Here is a 24,217-nt window from a genome sequence, read left to right as displayed (position 1 = left end):
CATATTCTCCTGGCCCCGTAGCCGAATGGAATTTCTGCGACGCGAAACGCCACCGACACGCCGCAAAAATGTAGTCTGGCTCTGTCGCGCCAATACGCAAGAGCGATAGAGATAGATAGTTACGAAAGAGATATTATCGTGAGCGTTTTGTGAGCGTTTGTGCACTCGGCTACGCACACTGTACTTCCCCTGATTTTAAAAAAATCAATATTAATAACTAGGAAATGTTTAATGATTCAGATCAAGTGTCGATTCTGACGTCGGCTGTGATCGAGTGTCTGCGCGCGGGACTAAAGCATCAAGCCCATCACTGGGCGCGGGTCCTCATGCAGCCCGAGTATCGGGCACAGGTACGAATACTAGCTGGTCAGAAACGTATACTTGTAAGACATGGCTATCAGTAGTTAATAATAGTAATAGTTGGGCACCACTGTAGTGACGTTGGTTGTGATCGAGTGTTTGCGAACGCCCTGGATGTGGGTCCTCAATCCTCATGCAGCCAGAATATCGGACACAGGTACGAAAACTAGCTACATACTGGTGGTTACTGGTAGAAACGTATACTTGTATGACACGGCTATCGGGTAGGTCGTATTAGTCCCACGTTGGGCGCCACTGGAACCTTGTAATGTAAAAATTAAATGTTGGTTCAGTTTCTGCTGAACCACGTACTGGACGCGGCTCTTCATGCAACTAAGTATTGGGCACAAATACTGGCTGAAACGTATACTTGTAAGAGTTGTAAGGCACGGCTATTGGTTAGTGCTAGTCCCGTGTTGGGTGCCACTAATCCGCTGTTTCTGCTGAGCCTACAATTAGACACAGCATTGGGTTGAGCTGTTTTCATGCAACCGAAGTATCGGACATAGGTACGAATACGCTTTAAACATATACTGGCAGAAACGTATACTTGTGAGGTACGGCTATCAGTTGGTCAACTAGTCAAAAATCTACTTTCAGATCGACCCCAAATACGCGAAGAAAGTTGAGTCCGCCGTACGCCACGCGCCACGCACGGCCGCTCCTCCCGAACCGTGCACGCCGTGTCCACAGTGCGACGCGCCCGTACCTTCTGCTGCGCTTTCTTGCGCACGCTGTGAGGCGCCGCTCCCCATGTGTATAGCGACTGTAAGTGTTGCTTGTAGGCCGCGCATCGACGCTTTCTCCGGACCGTTCTCATCGTGTCCGAAGTACAACGCGCCCATGTCCTCCGTCGTTTGACATTTTGTTTAGAGGTTTGCTTAATTATGATACCATAGTATCACCACAACCAAAATCACGACCATAACGAGGATCACAAACAAAACCACGTCGTCATTAAAATCCCGTGAGTAGCTATATATTGGGAGTTCTGGCCCACTCCTAATGCTCCAGCTTCGCTTCGCTCGCTGTCGCAGTCGTGGTCCAGACACTCCCAATATATAGCTACGTGCGTGGTTCAGAAACTCTCAGTATATAACCATCATTTGCAACGTTGGGATAAAATATATACTCTAAAGCTTATTAAAATATACTACTGGCATATTGTCTTTCAAGTTAGTTGCACGTGTCTATTGATAATATGAAGTTTGTAAAACAGTCTCAGAAATTGCAGTTGGATGCTGTTTGTTCTTTGTCCAAGAAACGCTATTTTCGACATGGCTCACTTTTACCTGACACCATACGCTGTATAATATGCGGCCCATCCAACTGTGGAAAAACAAATTTAATTGTTGGTTTGCTGCTACATGAACAAGGTCTACGCTTTGAAAATGTTTATGTATACTCTAAAACCTTATTTCAACCAATGTACCAATTTCTTGAGCAAGTTTTAAAACTAGTTCCATCAGTTTCATTTAAAAAATATAGTGTAAATGATGAAATCTTAAGTCCTCATATAGCAAACATGAATTCCATTATAATATTTGATGATGTTGCGTGTGAAAATCAAAATAATATACGAGATTACTTCGCAATGGGAAGACATAAAAATATAGATAGCTTTTATCTGAATCAAACGTATAGTAAAATACCTAAACAATTAATAAGAGATAATGCTAACTTAATCATTCTTTTTAAACAGGATGATATTAATTTAAAGCATGTTTATGATGAACATGTAGGAAGTGATATGTCATGGTCTCAATTTCGTGAAATGTGTGCACAAGTATGGAAGATACCGTTTGATTACTTAGTCATAAATAAAGATTGTAATAGAAATTCAGGATGTTATAGAAAAGGATTTGATACATTTATAATTCTAGATTAACTTGATATATAAAGGATAGTATTACATTAAAAACTTATTGTTGAAAATGAAACCATCCAGTTCAGACATGGAACATAAAATTAACGAAGAAAAAATATTTAAACATAAAGTACTCAAATCTGCTGAAGCAGTAAGAAAAAAGTTAAACGCATTCGTGATGTTAAAACAAACGATAATATGATGTTGGAAGCAATGTTAAAACCAATCACAGACCCACTTGGTGAAATGGTAAAAAAACATAGTAGTAATGATAACAATCTTAATATTAGTGCCTCAGATTTCGATAACGATAGGTTTAAATGGAATAAGTCGGTAAAAACTTTGAAATATAGTCCTTCAGAAGATGGGATGAAAGAAAGTTTGGATAATAAAACAATGCTGAGAAAGTCAGTTGAATCTGAACCAAATTATAGTGAAAATGAATTAAATGATAGTGAATATAGTGATTCTTCATCTCAAAGAAGTGGGAACCAAAGTGATTCTGATACAACAAATAATGTATCATTTAGAACGTCAGACTCGTTTTATTCTCCTCGCGATGATCCTGCTTGGCAAAAACAATATTTTATCATGAATATTCCATTCGGTGTACGAAATGAGCGCGGAAAGCTAATGCTTGGATCTTACCCAATTTCTGTTAATGATGACAAACTCGTAATAGGTGGAGAAAGCTATTTTTTAACACGAGGCTTAAATGATTTGTTGTTTAAGAAAGTACCTGACTTAAAACTAGTAACTGAAGATGATAAACGATTGTATAAAACATTGTTATTGAAAACGAATGCACATAGACGTGACTTTGATCCAAATAAACCCATAAAAAGCAACAAGGGTATGAAATATTTAAACGTTATAAAACCCCTTTTCAAATTATCCAAACAACGCACAGTAAGTGAAGAATTATGTGTATCCGGTGAAGGTTTACCATCAATGAAAAAAGTAAAAAGAGATATTTCATATGTATATTGGGATGATCCAAACGAATTAGTAGACAGATTAAAACTGCTTATGGCATCGCGAGACGCTGGTAATACTGGGTTAGATAACGAAATCATATCCATAATTGAAGAATTACGTGAAGCAGGCTTGATAAATAATATATAAGTGAATACTCTTACCTTTCTAATCAGTCGAAGTTTGACTTTCAAGTAAAAAATGAATATAGACAAATTCGGACACCATGTTCATAAACGTTTGCGTACTGATGAAATCTCTGAGCTCAAGTACAAAGCTTTGCTTCGAACAGAAGCTGGAAATTTTGATCTAAAAACTGTTAGATTAAAAGGAGTTGTTAAACCATTATCTTCCGATGATGCAGTTAACAAACAGTACGTTGATGAATACATTCAAAACATGTACGAAAAGAAGTATATAGACTCTTTGTTTAACACAATAAATAATCAAATTCACCAACTCGTAACTCAGTTAAAACTGAACTTTTACACGAAGAAGGAGGTAGATGATATTTTAAAAAAAATAAATAATGGCAAAACAACAAATAGTGAACGAGATCCACCGGTCAGCGCGAAGAAATTTTAAGCGACGATCGGTTGTACTAAAAGAAATTGATGATTTATGGCAAGCTGATTTGATAGATTTACAAAAGCTTCATACTGTTAACAGAGGATATAAATATATTTTAGTCGTTATTGACACATTTTCAAAGTATGCATGGTGTACACCTATTAAGTCTAAAACTAAAACAGAAGTCAAAGATGCATTCGAACTAATAATCAAAACATCTAAACGGAGACCTAATAACTTACAAACTGATCTAGGAAAAGAATTCTACAATCATGAATTTGATTTCTATTTAAAATCATTAAACGTAAATCATTACTCAACTTATTCAATTAAAAAGGCATCTATCGTTGAAAGGCTGATAAAGACCATTAAGTTTAAACTCTACAAACATTTCAGTTTAGTTGGTAACTATAAATGGGTTGGTAAGCCATTAGACGATGTAGTAAAATCGTATAATCAGACCGTACATCGCACAACAAAAATGAAACCTATTGATGTAAATGTTGATAATGAAATGCAAGTATTAAAAAATATTAAAAGATCACAAGCCACTTTGTCTTATAAATTGAACAAATTTAATAAAGGAGATTGTGTACGCATTAGTAAGTATAAAAATGCCTTTCACAAAGGTTACACACCTAATTGGTCAACAGAACTTTTCACTATTACTCATGTGAATCGCACTCAACCTGTTACGTATCACGTTCAAGACCAGCATAAAAACACTATACTCGGTACATTTTACGAAGAAGAACTTCTGAAAACCAACCATCCAAACGTTTACCTTGTAGAAAAGGTTATTAAAAAAAGGGTAGAAAGTTGTATGTTAAATGGTTAGGCCTTGATGATAGCGAAAACAGTTGGATTGATAAAAGTGCCATTGTTTAATGTTATTTATATAATATCCTTTTAATGATAGTGTTATTATCTTACGGGATATGAAAGGGAGAGGACTCTTAAACAGCGCTATTAATAATTTGCCCTTCGAATTACACTTACCTGGTTATAACTATTGTGGTCCGGGAACGAAATTGCGCAAAAGGTTACAAAGAGGTGATAAAGGAATTAATGCGCTAGATAATGCGTGTATGAAACACGACATAGCATATGATAATTATTCTGATTTAGCTGGTAGACATCGTGCTGATTTAGAACTATACGAAATGGCGAAACAAAGAAGAAAGTCGAAAGATGCAGGGAGAGGAGAAAAAATTGCTTCATGGTTAGTTAGCAAAGTGATGAAATCGAAAATAAAGGCCGGTGCGGGTATAAAACCTTTTAAACGTTTTGTGTCCAAGATACGCACTGAATTAAAAAAGAAACCAAAAACAAAACGTAATATAATTGATCGAGCTCTTATTGCTGCGACAAAAATTTTCAATACCAATTCCAAGGTACGGGTACCTCGTATTATACCAATTCCAAAAACTGGAGGCTTCTTACCGCTGATACCTATTTTTGCCGGTCTGTCTGCGCTGGGATCATTAGCAGGAGGAGCTGCCGGAATTGCTAAAGCTGTAGGTGATTACAAAGCCGCCAGAAAAAATTTAGCGGAATCAGAGCGACATAACAAGATGATGGAATCTATTGCATTAGGAAAAGGCTTACACATTAAACCATATAAAAATGGCAAAGGATTATGTTTGAAAATTTCAAAAAACTAAATGAGAGGTTACCCAGGCGCGCTCTTTCAAATATTGATATTTTAAAACACTCATCTGATATTCCATATTTTCGAGGAGTTTATATGAGAGACAGTTTACCAAAGAGTCCTAAAAAAGTAGAATGTGGAATTGTTAATTTGGACAGTTCTAAAAACAATGGTACACACTGGGTAGCCTATGTAAAAGATAATAATTATTGTGAATATTTTAATAGTTATGGAGACCTTCCACCTCCGCTAGAATTAAAGAGGTATTTAAAAAAATATGATATTTACTATAATTATGACACGTACCAAAAGTTTAACACTGTCAATTGTGGTCATTTATGTCTAAAATACTTAAAACAATATTGGTATAACCGTTTAAATATCATCGCACAATAAACAGTTTATCATTCTCACAATGTCTTTCACTTTGTCTATAACTGGAACATCTTCCACTCTGTTAACAAACTATTCACCAGCTCTTCAACTGGATGGTGAATATGAGTGTGGGCTATTGTATATGTCAACTTTTAATTCTATACCCAACATAGACAACAGAAATAATAAGTTATATTATGGTAAAAACAAAGTAATTAAAATTCCTGAAGGATCATATGAACTTCAAGATATTGACGATTACCTTAAAGAACATATTGAAGGATGCTCTTTTGCATTAACATGCAATAATAATACCTTAAAAACATCTATTTTATGCTCTGAAAATATTCATTTCAACAAAGAAGGCTCTATCGGTAATTTACTTGGCTTCGGTTCAGAATCCATTCAAGCTAATATATTAACCGAATCCCCTTATCCTGTTTCCATTCTGTCGACAACTATAGTACGCATTGAATGTGACATAGTGAGCGGTTCATTTGTTAACGGAAAACCTAGTCATATAATTCACGAGTTTGTACCAAATGTGGCACCTGGTTATCGGATTATAGAAACACCAAAAAACGTTATTTATTTCCCTGTAACCCAAAACAGCTTAAATACAATTACGATAAGAATTTTAGACGTTAAAAATAATCTAGTTAATTTACGAGGTGAAGAAATTCAGATATACTTACATCTAAGGAAAAAATGATAGACTTCAATAAAACTTCAATCTCTCTTAAAAAAACTATCAGTACTCATCCTGCAATCATAAAAAGAAGACCTAAAGTGAAACTTACGAAACAAAATAAGCAATTCCTCCAAAGCTTACGGCTATTAAAATGAGTATATTAAACTTAACAGAACCTTTTGTCTTTGATAATTCTATCGAGAGCTTTGAATATCATTCATATAAGCCGTACGTAACAAGTTTTAATATCAACGATGAAATACGTATACCTATAAACCAACAAGATCTTTATGTACTACCATCAGCAAGTTCTTTATACATAGAAGGTACTATAACCGCATTCAATAGAGAAACAAAAGCCGAGGTAAAAAGTGTTCTTTTTACAAACAACCCCATACTTCATCTATTTCAAGATATTCGATATGAATTAAATGGAATCGAAATTGACAAAATTAAAAACGCAGGAGTTACAACAACTATGAAATCTCTTGTATCTATGAATGAACTGGAAGCATCTATGTCTAAGTTATGGGGATTTGATGTCAAAGGCATAAAAAACACGCAAGGTTCATTTTCCGTGTCTGTACCCTTAAACAAGATTCTCGGGTTTGCTGAGGATTACAACAAAATCATAATTAATTGCAAGCATGAACTCATTATTTTAAGATCCAATACTAATTTGAATAGCGTTAAACTAAATGCGAATGAATATATAGACAATATTACTATATCTAAAATAGTATGGCGCATGCCTCATGTTAAAGTGTCTGATCGAGAAAGATTAAACTTACTCAAATGTTTGGAAAGTGATCGTGCCATTCAGATAGCATTTAGGACTTGGGATTTATATGAATATCCGCTCTTGCCTGAGACGTCAAAACATTCTTGGTCTATCAAAACTTCATCTCAAATTGAAAAGCCGCGTTATATTATAATTGGTTTGAAAACGGGACGAAAAAATGACGCTAATAAAGACATAACACATTTTGATCACTGTAATTTGAGAGATGTTAAAGTTTTTTTGAATTCAGTCTACTTTCCGTACGAAAGTTTTGATGTTAGTTTTTCGGGTGGAAAGTTTGCTATATTATACGAGCAGTATGCGAAATTTCAGCAGTCTTATTATAACCGTCTACAAGCGCCGTTGTTAAGTCCTCAAGACTTTAAAGATATAGCTCCTTTATTTGTTATCAACTGTTCTCGTCAAAACGAAACCTTAAAAACCGGATCGGTAGATGTGAGAGTTGAATTGGATTGTGAATCTGATATACCAAAGAACACTGCAGCTTACTGTCTGATTTTAAATGATAGTATATTTGAATATAAGCCCTTAAGTAATATTACGAAAAAAGTATCGTAATGCAGCATATATTTGTAGACCTTCAAGGATTTAAAACAAAAGAAAATGAATTTATTGTCAAAGAATTTGCATACAGCACGCTAGAATACACTCAAGTTTTCTTAATAAAACCCCCTTTTCGTTTTTCTAAATTGGCGGAAAGTGAAAAGAGGCAGACAAGATGGATTGAAAAACATTTAGGTATTTTATGGCACGAAGGTTATGTTGATTATAGAGAATTTAGAAGACTTATTGATAACCATATAAAAGATAAGACAATCTACGTTAAAGGTTTGGAAAAAGTTCAATGGATTAAAGATTTATATCCAAAATGCACTATTTTAGATTTGGGTGAAAAAGATGTGCCTAATTTAAAAGAACTGTATAAAAAATATTGTACTAATGAATGTATTTTTAACTGTGTGTATCATAAAAAATCTTGTGCATTAAAAAATGTTTTATGTATAAAAAAATGGTATTTAGACAATCGACAAATCTAATTTTAATTTGTATTCAAAATGTGTTTCTTAAAATAAATGTTTGTTATTAATTATATTAGTTTTTTTTATACCATTCTATATAACTACTGATAACTACCTAATAAGTTTTTTATAGTAAATGTTATATTTTTAATTTTTAGCTTAGATTTTACATAATTTGCATAAGAAAAACTTATTAGTTAGTATGGATATAAATAAAACGACAACTTACTCATATAATATTTATTACTTATATAATATTTAAAATACAACTTTAATAACTAGTACTGTATCCACAAATTTTTTTTGAAATTTTATTTATTAAAGCCTCTGTGCTGTCAATAATTTCATCAAAATTATCGCCTGCAACATACTGCGCGCTCAGTAATACATTTTCGTTCTGTTCATCGTTTTGATCCCTTACATCCTCTGTTATGTTGATTATTTGAATTTTGATCAGTTTATTGCCTTTGATCTCATGATTATTTATCACAAAAGATGGTGGGTGTCCTTGAGTCCTTTTCACTACTTTATTATGAATGTTAACTTTATTACGTTTCTTGGCTTTAGGGTTTTCGATGTTCTTTTTAATTTTTTTATATAAGTCGCTATCGTCAAATTCTTGTGGTAGCTCAAACTCTTGTGCATATTGCGAAAATGGAATTGGGATGTCTTCGCTGTCTGCCATTTTTTGAAAACCTAAGACAAAACGAAAAATTATATAATATTGATAAATCAGATTACACAACGAACAAAAATGTATATAACCACAAATAAATTAATTTTAATGTTTATTTGATTTGTAAAATATAATATATAATTTTAATATATATATAATATATATATATATAATTTTAATAAGTAGTTAGTTAAAAAACAACTTACCAGGTCTATGTCTGCGAGTGGATAATAAAGACGCGTTGATGCTATTCGAATGTAACCAATTAAAAATTACTTTGCGCTTATAAAGGTTAGCTATTGTTTGTTCAGCAAAATATAAATGCGCAATCCTGTTATATGATAGCTTTAACTTTACACGTGTGTATGTCTTTACCTAAACAAGTCACAACTTGTTTTATGAACACGTTTATGAATAAACTATCTATAGAAATGTTTAAGGTAAATTAAAATGAAAACAAGAAAATAATAAGATAATATATTTATTTATCATAAGACATCACTGAATAATATTGTTAAAATAAAAACACAATAAGTATAATAAGTAGAAGAAAGATTTATTTTTAGGACATATAATTGAATTAGTTATTATCTTCAACTTATATTTATAGTTTTTAATAGATTTATAAAATTAATATCAAAATGTTGTTTCAATTATATGTGCTATTCAATTTACTAATGACCTCTGACTGCATATAGTACAATTTATTTTATACAAAACATGACAATTGATTACAAATTAAACATTAAGTATTGAGGTATGCCCCAAGCTTTCGTCACTATTTGGTTGTCAGATATCATACGCTTATCATCATTAGCTGAAAGGGCGACTTTATTTACACTTTGGGTAAATATATTGTGCTTAATCGACTTAAATAATATGTTTCTTCTTTTTATTTCATCTCCTTGAAATAATGATTTCACGTAATGAGAAAACTCAAATTTGCATACTACAGGTTCTCTCACACCCTTAGCTTTTTTAATAATTTTATCAACTGTTTTGATAGAATACACTTTAGAACGAAGTCCAACATACTCTTTAATCATTTTTCCTTTCATTTCATCCTTAAAAAGTCCTGGCACTTTTTTATTTTGAACAGGTAATAAAAATTTATTATCAATATCGTAACAACTAGTATCGAAATATGTTAAAAAATGCATTCTTAAATCTTTAAAAAGTCTTTTGTTTGTATATAATAAACAAAACTATCTGTATCCGTGTAACACATTTGTAGACGAGTATCATAAAAACGTTTAAATACTGAATAATGAAAATCATACATATGACTTTTAGATAACTCTAGTACAGCGAAACCAATGTAGATCGGTTTATCTAAAATTATTAGATCTGGTTTCAATTGAACTGCCACCAAATTTTCAGTAAAAACTGATACACTGTGAAAATTTGGCCTTGCAATTAATCTGTCAGCGGTGATTTTCTTTTTTGTTGTGTTATCATTGTCTGTCCACTGATTAACTAAGCGCACATCAACCCTTTTCTCAGTATTTTCTAAAGTTTTACCAAATATACTGTTATTCATCAATTTACAAAAATCTTGTTCAAAGACAGACGTTGCCTCTTGACGTAGCCTTGTATTCATATCAATATATTGTTTTAAGTAAGGGGACTGTTTGAACGTAATTACTCTATGTACTTTTTTTAATTTTAAACCATGTTTAAGACACGTTTTCAAATGTACATAATGAATCACATACAAATATTTGTCATATAGATTAGGTACCAGTTTATAATGCGTCCCACCTGGTGGAACACATTTTTCGGGACAAAATGGTAAATCATTATGTTTATCATGTAAATCATTGGGGTAAATAATATCAACTTCTAGAATGAAACCATAATCCGAGTCATCAGGGATTTGAGTGATATTTAAAGCACTTATTTCATTGGTTTCTAGAAACCTAAAGTCTGATAGGGGCATATACTGACACATGCTGTAACCATATAAATTATTACAGTCGATATAAATTAGGTATGAGTCTATCTGGGATGAGTCATAGTGAGGTAAGTATATGTTATTAGCCTTTGCATATCGTAGAGAGGTCATACAGACTCCCCCTCTTATTCCAGATTGGATCATCTTAAGCATGTTAAAGTCATCTATAAGCTCTAATTCAATACCAGTTTTCAGAAGCATGGCATCAAATGATAAGCTAGGTGTAGTTAAATAAAAAGCAGGATCCAAGTCATAGTGTTGTTTGCAAGTAGCGCGAAACTTTTCAAAAATATCGGTTAGCAGAAGAACATCCGTTTGCAAATATAGGTCTGTATATTCACCTAAATTTTGAATTTTAAACTGTTGCCATACTTTTTGCGCATGATTATAATCTTTTACAGAAATGTTCTCATCAGTGAGCGAATTATGAAAACAGTCAATACTTGGCAGGTATTTTTCTTCAAAACATTGCCATTTATTCATATACTCATAGGGAAACACACCTTTTCGTGTAAGTAATTCAAACTCCTCATCATTACAAAAATATTTATGTAAATGAACAAAGTCAGATTTCTGCATAGTTGTAGTTAGTTTTTCTAAACTTGTATCTAAAAATTTGAAAGAATCTACAAAACGAAGCTGAAAATACTCATTCTCGATAGGGATAAATTTAGTAAAAGAAATATAGTTTTCTTTGGTTTTAGGTATAACTTTGACGTTTCCAGGTGCCTCCCCCAATTTTTTGATAAATAGATGGCAATCATAACCAGACAGATTGTGAAAAAAAATAGGTACGAAACAAGGACGTTTATATTGTAAGTTACATATATTATGTGCCGCTCCCCGATATCTTCCTGTAATGTGACAGTGATCTCGAACCCGATCAGAAAATAGAAAATGGTTACAAATATGACAACGTTTAGCGTTCAAAAAGTTTTGCTCGTCATTCTCATTACATATTATTGGGGTATTTTTGTTCACAATTTTATAAATTTTAGCAACATCTTTGTAGATTGCCTCAATAAATTTATCGACGCAATCAGTACCGCGATAAGAGAAATAACGATTATGACTCGGATCTGCGTTACAAACAATATGATACCCAAAGGCAGCTGGTATATGATGATGCAAAGTTGTAGTGTTAGGGGTAAGACTATCACTAGTATCAGTATCAGAGTCACTAGTTTCAGTTGGTTGTAGTAACGATTCAAAATCTGCATATATAACGAATGGAACATTCTGTTTACGATCGAAATGTTTAAATTTAATTACTGTCCCCTTTTCTGGTAAAACGGTAACTATTCCAGTACACAAGTGATTTGCGAGTTCTTCCTGCGTGAGAAAAAATAACAGACAGGTTTCGCAAAAGTATATCTTACTATTATGCTTTGTTACTTGTCTGCGCACAAGACGACTCAAGTCTTTAATTAGAACATAATGTGGTGGGTGACTACCATCGTCTATTAAAAGTAGGTTTATATTTTTTCTACATTTCTGATTACTAGATACTTTAGACTTGTAAAGGGGGCCCACAACAATTTTATTATTTTTCAAACCAAAAATCGTCAATGAAATCATAGGGTTATTTTTTTCGAATATTCTTATGTCATCAAATGTGACTGGAAAAGAAATTTGAGAAATATTCAAAACGTCTCGAAAATTAGGATAAGATGATACTCTTTCAGGGTGTTTTGTAGAAGGATGCAAAGCCGCTGTTACACACCATAAAAAACAGCATTGATCGTTGTTTTGTATATTTATACATGCTTTTTTGTTTTTTATGAACTTTGGCAGGTCAACATAGCTTGAACCTCGTAATGGTTGATACTTGTTAATGTTGATCTCTAAATGAGAGTTACTAACAAAAGCCCATCCACTATCACGGTCTTGAAATTCCTCAAATTTTTTCTTTAGACAGTTAACAACTTCGCAAAACAGTGACTCAAAATCATAACTTAAGTATAAAATTTTATTTTTAGTTCCAAATGATTTTATTGATTGACTATTATCTTTGAACATTAAAAACAATCCAAAGAGCTCGAAATTTACTTTTACGCACGTATGTTTCGTAAGTGAATTATCTAAAAGCCGTTTTATTTTGTTTCGAATAGAGTTCATAAACGCATCGACAGACGCCAGACTTTGGTCGTTGGTTGCTGATATACGATAAGTGGCAATGCGCATCCGAAATGCAGACTCTACTACTTCAACACCATCATTAAGTAATTTGTTAGAACATACAGTTGTTTTATGTGCAGTGCTTCGAAGATGACCTGTCCATTTATTTTTGTCTACAGATGAACTACACGGTACACAGAAAGGCATAATGAATTATGTTAATGCAAAAGATGTAGCTAAACTCACTAGGCTATTTTGAAACCGTAATTTATCAAACACTAATTTAATACATCTATTTACTATTAGCATACGTTGTATTAATCAAAACAGTTGACTCGACTGACTTCTCATTAAGAATGCAATGAATTGTTAACACTATGCAAAGTATGGTAGTATAAGTCTATAAATATAAATCAAATAAAGTCGCAGTATTAAATTATCGCATTCGAAAATATTCTTTAAATTTAACAGAAAGTAACCTTTTATCTTACAAAAATTAATTTCTGTATTTATTCATTAAAACTTTTTCGCACATAAAATATTGAAAGTATCTATTTTTGTACACAAACTATTTATATAAGCGTACGATATATTCTTAATGCAAAAACCATATTCGAGATTTAGTTATAGACGTAGGTATCTACCTTTGCTGTTAACTATAACTTGATTTTGTCAACAACTTTGAATAAAAAATAACAAAATTTTGTTTAAATAGAATTCTCTTACTGTGGGAGATTTGAAAATATTCAACTAATTTTTTTTATAATTATTATAATAAACAGGTTCACATTCTCCAAAAATATTAAAGGCTTGACCTAAGAACGTTTGTATTTGATTCCACTCGGAGGAATTCTCTTGACATTGCAATTTAACCGACGCTAATGCTTTTTTATAACGTTCTTCAGGCTCAGATTTTTGGTAATCATTAATGTTATACACTTTTAAATCAATGAAAAAATTACCGTCTGTTATCGTAGTGCGTCGACTAGAACCTGTCGATACGCGGCTGGTAAACGATGATGTTGTCTTGACGGTTTTCGAACTGCCCTCGCTGGTGATCTTCTCTTCTTCTCTTATGATTTTGAAGATATCGGTTTCAGGCGATTTTTTGGAAGAACTGAAAAAATAAAACAGAATTACAATATTTCAAGCAAATACATTATGTTATAGTTGCACAATCACAATAAAGTAATTTAATTTTAAAAACAACTAAAAATAAGTAGTACCTAGAGCCAACATTCTTATTTTCACTGGTTGACGTTCGTGCTTTTTTGGTTGTTTTTTTCTTTTGCGCGCAAGGTGTTGGTGAGGATGAATGTAGTACCCGTCGATTTTCTGTTTCAACTTCGGACCTTAAATAAGAAAAACAATATTAAATATATGTCAATTAATAATAATTATGTTGACACAAAACTAAACCAAGTTCATAGTTATGACTGACAACGTTATAAATAGATGAGAATAAGATAACTGAGAAATAAATTAACGTGATAAACACACAGATATGCCTTACCAGGATTAAATCCTGTAACCTCAAGCTTAGAAAACAGAGTCACTAACGACTAGACTAGCAGGAACTGTTAAATATAACTCTAAGGATTATTTTAATTAATATAAAATAAATGAATTACCTTGCGGCTGAGGATGATTTCCTTTTCTTGATATTCTTTGTAGCAATCTTCTTCGGTTCAGGTGAGGGCGTGCGCGTGTATACTGAACATTCGGAGTCAGACCTTCAAAAAAGAATAAAAATATACCAACAATACTTAAATCAAAGTTTTAAAGAGATTCGATATATAGGGTTATAAATACTTACTAACATTTTAAATGAAGTTGAAAGTTGCAGATTCCTCACTTAACAAAAATAACGAGCAGCTTCACGTCGCAATACAGAATAGTAAAGAAATTGTTGCATAAAAACGCATTATTTTATAGTGAAATATTTGATGAGTTGATATTAAATCGAAACATAAATATATGACTAAAGAACCAAGTTCTGACATTCAACTTTAGATCTAAATATTATAAATTTAAATAAATATTATCGTTTTTATAAATTGAAGCACATAATTTATATTCAAAGTATATTACCACTTGTATTTCACAAAGCGCCGACAAAGTATCGAATTAACAAATAATACCGCAAGTCTTGCAACACGTGTAAATATGACCGCTACCACGAGTACTTACCGATTAAGTTCAAAATGTTTTTTTATTTTTTATTTCAGTATATATATATATATGACAAATACCATCAACACTATCGTTTTTCGATAGTTCGGGTGCTACCTACGTAAGTATTAAACATTTTTGAAAGAAGAAAGAAAGTAAGAAAATAAAGACATTAATTGCAGCCAAATAAAATATACAATATGAGGCTTACATACTAAACAGTACAAAATCAGTTACATTGGGTTTGGTTTGTGGTTGCAAAAGGACACCACTCGACATATGCTCTGACACTGATGGTGGCACAGCGCTGGTCTTCCGTGGAGCCTTGGGTCGGGCGATAGTGCAATACAATAATTATTATACAATTAAAGGCACAGAGTAATTAAGAAAGTCAGTGACACACTATACAAGGACAAGACTACTTATAATATTTTTGAACATTTATGGAAAACAACTTAAAAACAAACCTTCTTCAATGCATATAATATGTATTAACATATTATATGCATTAATTATTTACACTAAATTATTATAAAATCATTAAAGAACAACAATGTTTCATACAATAAAACACAACTCACCTTTATAGAATGTTGGTTAAATAATATCATGGTATAGGACAATAAACACAGCGTCATCATTTTCAGTAAGTAACATGCAATTCTCATATCAGCGACATTGTTGATTGAAATAAAATACCTCGACACATTGTGATTAACACAACAGAAGCGTCATTTCGAATAATAGTTGTTGATATGCAGAAAAAAATTAGTACTATTATATATATATATATATATATAAATGTAATTAACTTAAATTCAATACACTATTCTTTTCAATAGACTTATTTGTCAAAATAATTTGAATTTGCGATAGTGAAAAGCAAAAAGGTTCGCGTCTTTCCTGTAGATCATTTCAAAAATAAGGGTTTAAATCCTATCTTTTATTTAATCAGTCTGTATTACCATTACTTTTCATTCATTAAGCTTATCAGTATTATGTTCATAAACTTAGATGCGTATATGACTTAGGTAGAAACAGTAACCAATCTCTTATTTTATTCTTTAATCGGATTATTACATATCAACATATCGGACTCGACTACCTGTTATCGCATGTTCCGTCACTTGTTTATTTATATATTATATCCAAAGTATGACAAAGACAAAGCATAGCAGGTTCGACTATTTACGTTTCATAAACAGTTTAGAGTATTAATACATACGTACTTTGTTAGTCTTACGATCATATGTATGTATGTAACTATAGACTTAAATAAAAATTATGCTTTATTTTCAGTGGATAACATTGTTTTTTGATTTAACCTTACTTTAAGTTTTGTTGGTTTTACATTATGAACTAAGTTTACATGAAGATAAAATTACATAAATGTATTTTGAACTTGAATACGATCGGACTATGGTTGAAATCGGTACTAGTAAAGGCAAATTACGTTAAATCTCGTAACACCAACGTCACATTTAACAACCAATCACATTGTCAGGTCTACATCGCGCTATTGAAGTTTTTTGTATTCGTTTGTATATATACAATTTACAATGAAAGGCATGTCGGAGTGACTGTGGCTATACCGACCGATAGTCTCAGGTACTCTTACCTCTTCGATGTTGCGAGGCATGGCCAACCTTGTGACATTGACTTGGTAACGCGGTGGCGTGTGCAACATACTTGGTTCTAATAACCCTACCTTGGGCAGGGTATGTATGCATGACACACTACAACGTGATGACGGTTAAACACATACGTGATGACGTATACAGCGATAAATTCCTGTCTCATGGTAGGTGCTGTATTACACGGGTGATCCATGTTGCTAGACGGTCGTAGTAACGTTGGAGATCCCATCCATACTCTAACATTACAGTCTCTGGCCAAGTCTGTGTTGTGAGAGTGTGAAAAACACCGTAATAAACCTAGCCCGGCAAACCTCTACCCGATGCAAATCTGGGCTATGATGGTGCGTTACGAGATCTGGTTCTCAAATAGAACAAGATCTGGTGGGTGCAATGCTAGCAGTACCCGTTGTGTTAAGCCTTTTGCATTTTTTTATCGTAACATAAAATCAACCCTCACTTAACATAATATTTTGGATTTAGCTGAATACAACGTTAACGGCTACGTATCGAGAAAATCCAAATGCATCTCGGTGTTCTACCCCAATGATACGACTACGTATAGGGAAACGGGTTCTACCCCACTGATACGAGCTATATATTGGGGGTTTCTGGACCACGACTGCGACAGCGAGCGAAGCGAAGCTGGAGCATTAGGAGTGGGCTAGAACTCCCAATATATAGCTACTCCCGTGAAAGATTAGATCGTACGTTGCGTTTAAATACTAAACGAATTATGCAAGTTATTTTATTGACAATATGATCATATACATTTTTATAATATTACGTGTCTACCTATAGTTTTTTTATGTGGCTAGTGTGGCTACATGCATTCTGATAGCAATGATAAAGTACAAATTACCAATCTTATGAATCTACAACAAAAAAAGTAGTCCCACGTTGGGCGCCACCTTAACTTTACAAAATTAGATAATAAAATTGACAAACTGCTTCAATATTGACTTTTATATATATATTGTTTATGTTTACTTTTTTATTTGCTTTCAGGGCCTGCACATAGTGAAGGAAGACTTGACAGCTTGCCCCGAGTGCGACTTCCCCGCCATCTACACTGAGTTTACTGAGTAAGTAGAAATATTCAGTTTGTAACAAACTACTACCCTATAAATACGGTTAAGATGTTGTTTTAACTGTTTGGATGTGTATTGTAGAGGTCAAATTCTAACATGGGATCGACCCTGAAATCCTGGCCTTGACTTTCCTAAGTTGAATATTTTTTTTACCGCAATTTCGGGTGCACGCAGAGTAATCGTTGCTCAGAATAACCATAAAATATTGCAGATAACTAAATACACACCTTGTATTATAAGATTATAACACTTTAAGTTCTCGCGCTTTGTACACATATTTAAAGTCACGTACAGGTCGAACGCGATTAATTAACATTATTTTTACCTTTTTTCCCAACATTTCGGCCAGGTTGCACTGGCCGTGGTCGCGGAAGACTCAACTACGCGACCACGGCCATCAGTGCAACCTGGCCGAAACGTTGAGAAAAAAGGTAAAAATAATGTTAATTAAACACCTTGTATTTATCTCAGATTACTCCAGGAAGAAGGCAAATGTCCAATGTGCGGTGAAAACGTGGATTACCGACGTCTGGTGAAGGTAGACGATGTGTCGGCCTACATGGACCTTAACACCACAGATTAAGGTACACATTGTTTTGCCTGGAGGCGATACTTTAATTTGATCTAATAATACTTATATAAGTTTTTTTTTATTAGATAATCTTTACCATCGTTACCACTTTAGCTTATTTGATCAGTAAACATTGTAAGCGACTTATATTACCACCCTTTTCGCGAGCGAATCGAAAGTGAAAAGTTTCCAGGTATTCAAGTGTACGTAGTGCGAAATGATATATTCCTTCGTGTTTTGTCGGAAACGTTCGTATTTGTCGTGCTAGTTCGGACAACGCCAGTACTTCTTGTACTGAGACTGACTGAAAGAGTTGTGTGACTGACTGAGGGACGTTCGTGAGTTTCCGCGAAAATACGAAGGAAAAAAAATTCGCTCTACATCTGTATCTTAGTACTGTGTGAAGTTGTTACGCGCTCGCCTCGCTTTAATCTGTTCCTGATTTGGTGATTTCATCCCAACGGTGTTAAGTATATCGTCACTACTACTTGTCACTACTACTTGTGTAACACATGATTACAAATGCAATAAATGAATTATGAATTATGAATTACTTTTAAAAAATCTCGTATCTCACGCTATTCCTCAAAGTTAAAACGCAGTAAGTCTATATGCATTCCATACATACTTACTACAATTTTCTTTTCATTAACAGACGAAGATACAAGTTTTTTTAAAAGTAGTGACGATATGAATGATTTCTTTAGTTTCTTGTACTTTATTAGCACATAAGTTTATTTAATTCTGCCTGTTCTTGCAATAATTATGTGATGTTTATCCGTCCAATTGATTACTATGTTTCTTAATTGATAATGTAATGCAGTAAGTTATGTGTGCTACTTTTGAATACGTAGTCCGTCCATTTATAAACAGTTAGTACATGAAATGTAGGTATTGATAATTTATAGCAATTAATTGTGACATAAAATAAAGAAATTCTTATACCTCTGAAATCCTTTTTATTGTACTCGAAGTAGGTATACAATTTTTTTGTAGCTTAGCCCTTGAGTTATCTGGGGAGAACTGAGCCAACCTAAATGATCAACCTAAAGATCCTTGGGTGAGTCTGAGTCTAAAGGAAATAAATAAAATACAATAAATAGTGATGAAACATTTAATTTTTCATTTGAAAGTATACCAAAATGTAATTATACGTCCGATACTGAGATTCAAATGAAACGCAAAACACGATGGTATTATACAAAATTACTCTCGGACCTACCACGGCGAAAGTCGTACGATTCTCGCTCGACCATCCCGAAGTGCGAGAACGTAGCGAGAATGTAGCGAGTGTTTCTCCAGCGGTAGGAAGGGCGGTCCTATGCTCATTTATCCTACAATCAAATATTGCCCTAATATAATTACCACTACCTAGCTATATCTTAAGTAGAAAATACATTTATACAACTTAAAATAATGACAAGACGATTATAACGAAATAATGAACAATAAATTGTGCTAATAATACAATGGAGGCTACAACCCGTCCGACGCTACGTCGCCAGCTAGAATTAACTAGACTATGACAGAAGGTGTCCATGATGTATGTAACTTTAGTGCTGAGCCGCTGAATAAACCAATCCTGATATTAGTGTCTTTACACATTCCATTTGACAAACTCGATAATCACGAGAGTCACGCGAAGTCTACCATACTCACCGCCGCCATATATTCTAAATAACGCTCTCATTGAAATTCTATTCTGAAATATCATAAGACAAACATTAAAGTAACATGAATGTATGTCTGGTACTTAGTTATTCTTGGTAGAACATTTAATAGAAAGAAATTAGAGAGAATATAAATTTTACTTATAACATTTTGTAAGAGAACTTTTGGCTGCGGTTTCGTGTTATTTATAAGAAGACAGGTTAAACTCAAGATAAATTATTTCTTCGTCATGTACGAAAAACGCTTGCCAGCACTATTAGTTACATAGTTCACCGGACACCGTTTCATTCAAGTCCTTCTATCGAACAGTTATAATATAAATGGAAATTAAAAGTTCTTATGCTCTGGTCCATAAGGGCTATAATTTCCAATCGATTACGATATATAACACCGATAGAGAACTATAATGATTTTATTAATTCTACGCTACCGAGAGGCGAACGTTGAACGAAACAACGCAATATAAACTCGTTAACATAAAGCTCTTTTTAGCTGCACATATTGCACTAAAATATTAGGCAGTACTTTATGAACGGTTTCTCATTTACAAATATAAGGCAGACGAATAGTTTCGATATCGTAATCGCATAAAATAAGGCTAAGAAATTGCACATTAGTTTTCTTACATAGAATTTTACGAAAAGTCAGTTTTATATTTGTAAAGAGATTATCGCCATGACATTAGGCGAAGTTAGGAAACACAAACATGTAGAAACACTGATTGGTGTTACAGCTCGATGTGCCGCCATAACATGGCTAGCATGTGTTGCGTTCTCGCGCGTTCAAGTCACGAGAATGCAGCACATGCTAGGAAGTCTGCGCGGCCATCTATAACACACATACCTATACTTACACCCTTCTAGCACCTTTTCCACTATATCAATCAATAGGTACTTGTAGATTTAATAATTCAATTAATAAAGATTTGGCTTCGCATTACGATAGTTCTTCAAGACAGCTTTTTACTTTAATACTTTCTGTGTTGTTATGTTGTGTTGTAGTGGAATAGGTGCTTAGGTTCGTAGATAATATCTACAGATATCTAAATGACGGGTTCGATTACAAAATGTACAATAGTGGAACGGATGAAACTACGTCGGGGGCAAGCAGCGAGCAAGCTCCCACACATGCCGTCAAAAGAGTAGACTAGCCGTGAATATGTTTGAATATTTATATATCATATGTTGTACAATATCATAATATATTATATGTTGGACGCAGGCGGGAGGCCGGACGAATAGTCTGTTCCCACTTTCCGTTCTAAAGATTAGAACAAGGTGGAAATTTTATTCTCAGCAGTTCTTTTAATGGTCAAACTAGTAATTAGTGAAACTGTAGGTACTTGCGTAACAGTAGGTAATGACAAAAGGGCAGTATTTAAGTAATAAAGTAAGGCGGCTTAGAGGAAATAACCTTATAAGCACGACCAAAAGAAATATTTCTTCCTTAGAACTCTGGAAAAATCTCGAACTTGTTCTATTATAATTAGAACTAGTGAGAAAAGACGTACATATATATTTTTTAAACAATGTCGTTTCATATTAACACAGCTCCGTTTATATAATTTTAAAATATATGAATATGTTCATAAATATCGTGTTTATTTCATAAATATTTATATTCTCAGCTGGCCGGATACCTTTGTATAGATTATTTAATCTCGCTAGTCCACTCTTTTAAACTTAAGGATTAGCTTTCGTTAAATATTTACAGTAATATATATAAAAATACTTTTAAAATCATAGACACGATGGCACTTGGTTGTAATGTTAAGAAGGCTAAGAAATAAATATACAAATAAACAAATGTACAGATTACGAACCGTAATTTGACACGTCGGAGGATTAAGAACAAAGATAACAATGAAATAAAACCGATTTATATATATACTTAAACATTGAAATTTTACATCTACTGGTTAATAAGGGAATGTATAAAAATTAGTTTCAACTATAGGTATCAATGTAACTCCTCAACAATAAATACTATAATTCTTTGGTTTCATTTTAGTCGTTTGCTTACAAAAGGTCTGCTTACATTAATATTTCATTTGCAAAAAAATTTCATGGATAAAATCTGCGCGCGTTGCGTGCGACTATATGTAAGTTGAAATACAATTATGTATAGGTACATACTTATGCGAACATCATTTCAACTTTGTATTTTAAATAATGTTGTAAGATCTATACACACCAACCCACACACTGATGGTTTGTGTCGTGTTATATTAGGCACGCCGCCTAGCATGTATACGAGTAAAGCTCAGTTGCCTGAAAAAGGACAACAAGTTTGTACTACATAAGAAACCTCATTATTTATAAAGGCAAAGTTGAAATGATTTCTCTATAGATACAAAGATTGCGACAAGAAACCTTGCATTTGGCACTATAAGACTCAATGTGAGCTCGATCGACGTCCTATCGTTCTACCGAGGCTACCCTACACCGCTATACCTGTAGTGTCGCCGAGAGCCTATGAAGGAAACATTAGAAACGCTCTCGAACGCCTAATCATAAGATTTGTCGGTGATCACACCACACTAGGGAAGAGTTTAAAGATCAGTTCCCCGAATTAAAACAGACCCGTCTGCCGCTCTCACGGTGGGGTACGACTTGTAGGTAGGCCCCACACAAAACTTTAGAGCCGCCGAAGTAGAGATGCTTCATCAGATAGTAAGACCTGTATAAATCCCAAGAAGACAGACATCTCACGTTAGATGTCGTAATATGAAGCACTCTCGCTTCGGCCTCGGGTCTACTGGAGATGCGCGAGCTTGGGCACGGCGGCGACGACGCGCACGCGGTCGCTGAACTGCGGCGGCGGCGCCAGCACGGGCGCCGAGTCGGGCGGCCCGGCCGGCTCCTCGGGCGGCGGCGGCAGCTCCGCCAGCGACACGGCCGCGCGCGTCCTCCTGCCCGGAGCCTTCTCCGGGTCTACGCCTAAACGCTCCGCTGCCGACTTCCCTCTACCTATAGTCCCGCGTAGTAAAGCGGCCGTGGCTCGCTTGCGTGTGAGCGAGTTATGTCGCTGCATAGCCGGAGGTGTAGCTAAGCTTTCCGACGAGCTGTGCACGGGTTCGGTGCTGATAACGTCGTTTGAGGATTTGACCTGCACGGAGCTGCAGAAGGAGACCTTGTCGCGGCGCGGCGGCTTGGCCTGCGCCTCCTGGTCGGACGACACGCCGGACGAGGAGTTGTCGCCGTCGTCGCGCTCGGCCGACAGCTCGTCGCCGCACGACTTGGACGACTTGAGCCGCGTGCGGATCTTCTGGATCTCGTCCACGGAGAACGAGTGCTGCATCGAGCTGGACCCTGAACTGCTTCCACTGCAATTGATAAAAGGTGTGTGTTACATTTCTTCAGTTGGCTATTAGTGGGTGGCGCTGATTTTTTTATGTAGCTTTGTCGATGTTCAAACTTATATCAATTGTTTCTACATTGGTAGTCTGTAAGCGGGAAGCGAGAGTCGAGGTAACGTTTCAAGGGATTACGTTTATGACACAGCTAACCCATGTGTTTAAACAACGACGGGAACAAATATTGCTTAACGCAGTAATATGTATAGACTGAATGACAGGCAAAACAAGAAAAATATTACCCAAAGTATTTAATGAATGAATTTTTTGAATGATGTGATAAATATATCAAGAAGAGAAAATAAAGATATACTTTAAAAGAAGACATATTTTTAGCGACTTGAGCAATTATATACTCGACTATATATGTGTTTCCAAGGCAGAAAACAAGAAAATGATGAACGATATGTATAAATGAAGAATGGATGGTTCACTAACTCTCCAGAGTAGTTCACTATGAGAAGAAATAACTATGAAAATGTAACCCATGGAGATATGATTCATAAGACTGTATTAGAACAATTACAGGACATAATATGATGAGGAACGATACAGGTATTACAGGAACACAAACACATTTCCCCAAAACATAAATAAAAACAAAGAAAATATACCTTTCGTCATTTTGAAATTTGGAATTCAAATACTACAGATATGAGTTTTCC

General features: G+C 34.2%; 3 protein-coding genes across 3 annotated transcripts in view; 1 reads left to right on the top strand and 2 right to left on the bottom strand.

Moving 5' to 3' along the window:
• LOC125229253 (WD repeat-containing protein 19) overlaps nt 1–19,006 on the top strand; it is a 42,559-nt gene extending 23,553 nt beyond the window's left edge. The window contains exons 23-26 of the mRNA XM_048134071.1: nt 241–350; nt 961–1,128; nt 17,873–17,949; nt 18,427–19,006. Coding sequence (XP_047990028.1) covers nt 241–350; nt 961–1,128; nt 17,873–17,949; nt 18,427–18,538 — 467 coding nt within the window. The 3' untranslated portion in view covers nt 18,539–19,006. The remainder of the gene's footprint in view (nt 1–240; nt 351–960; nt 1,129–17,872; nt 17,950–18,426) is intronic.
• On the bottom strand, nt 8,542–15,257 carry LOC125229252. The gene is made up of 5 exons (XM_048134069.1): nt 14,879–15,257; nt 14,690–14,791; nt 14,285–14,410; nt 14,021–14,175; nt 8,542–9,006 (listed from the first exon to the last, which is right to left on the bottom strand). Coding segments are annotated over exons 1-5 (810 nt in total). The 5' UTR covers nt 14,881–15,257; the 3' UTR covers nt 8,542–8,581.
• Nucleotides 19,007–19,626: 620 nt separating the features above from the next.
• LOC125229125 (SH3 and multiple ankyrin repeat domains protein 3) overlaps nt 19,627–24,217 on the bottom strand; it is a 216,151-nt gene continuing 211,560 nt past the window's right edge. Inside the window, exon 25 of the mRNA XM_048133904.1 lies at nt 19,627–23,522. Within this exon, the coding sequence (XP_047989861.1) occupies nt 22,952–23,522 (571 nt within the window). The 3' untranslated portion in view covers nt 19,627–22,951. The remainder of the gene's footprint in view (nt 23,523–24,217) is intronic.

This window comes from Leguminivora glycinivorella, chromosome 8 (genome assembly GCF_023078275.1).
Source record: "Leguminivora glycinivorella isolate SPB_JAAS2020 chromosome 8, LegGlyc_1.1, whole genome shotgun sequence".
NCBI classification, from domain to species: domain Eukaryota; kingdom Metazoa; phylum Arthropoda; class Insecta; order Lepidoptera; family Tortricidae; genus Leguminivora; species Leguminivora glycinivorella.
The sequence above is the reverse complement of the archived record's forward strand: the minus strand, read 5'-3'. Positions and strand labels throughout refer to the sequence as shown.

Bases quoted from the DNA above. Each gene is read 5' to 3' on its own strand.
- LOC125229252 (XM_048134069.1), bottom strand. The intron at 14,411-14,689 runs GTAATTCATTTA...TTCTTATTTAAG, and splicing joins AAATCATCCTCAGCCGCAAG to GTCCGAAGTTGAAACAGAAA. The intron at 14,176-14,284 runs GTACTACTTATT...TTATTTTTTCAG, and splicing joins AATAAGAATGTTGGCTCTAG to TTCTTCCAAAAAATCGCCTG.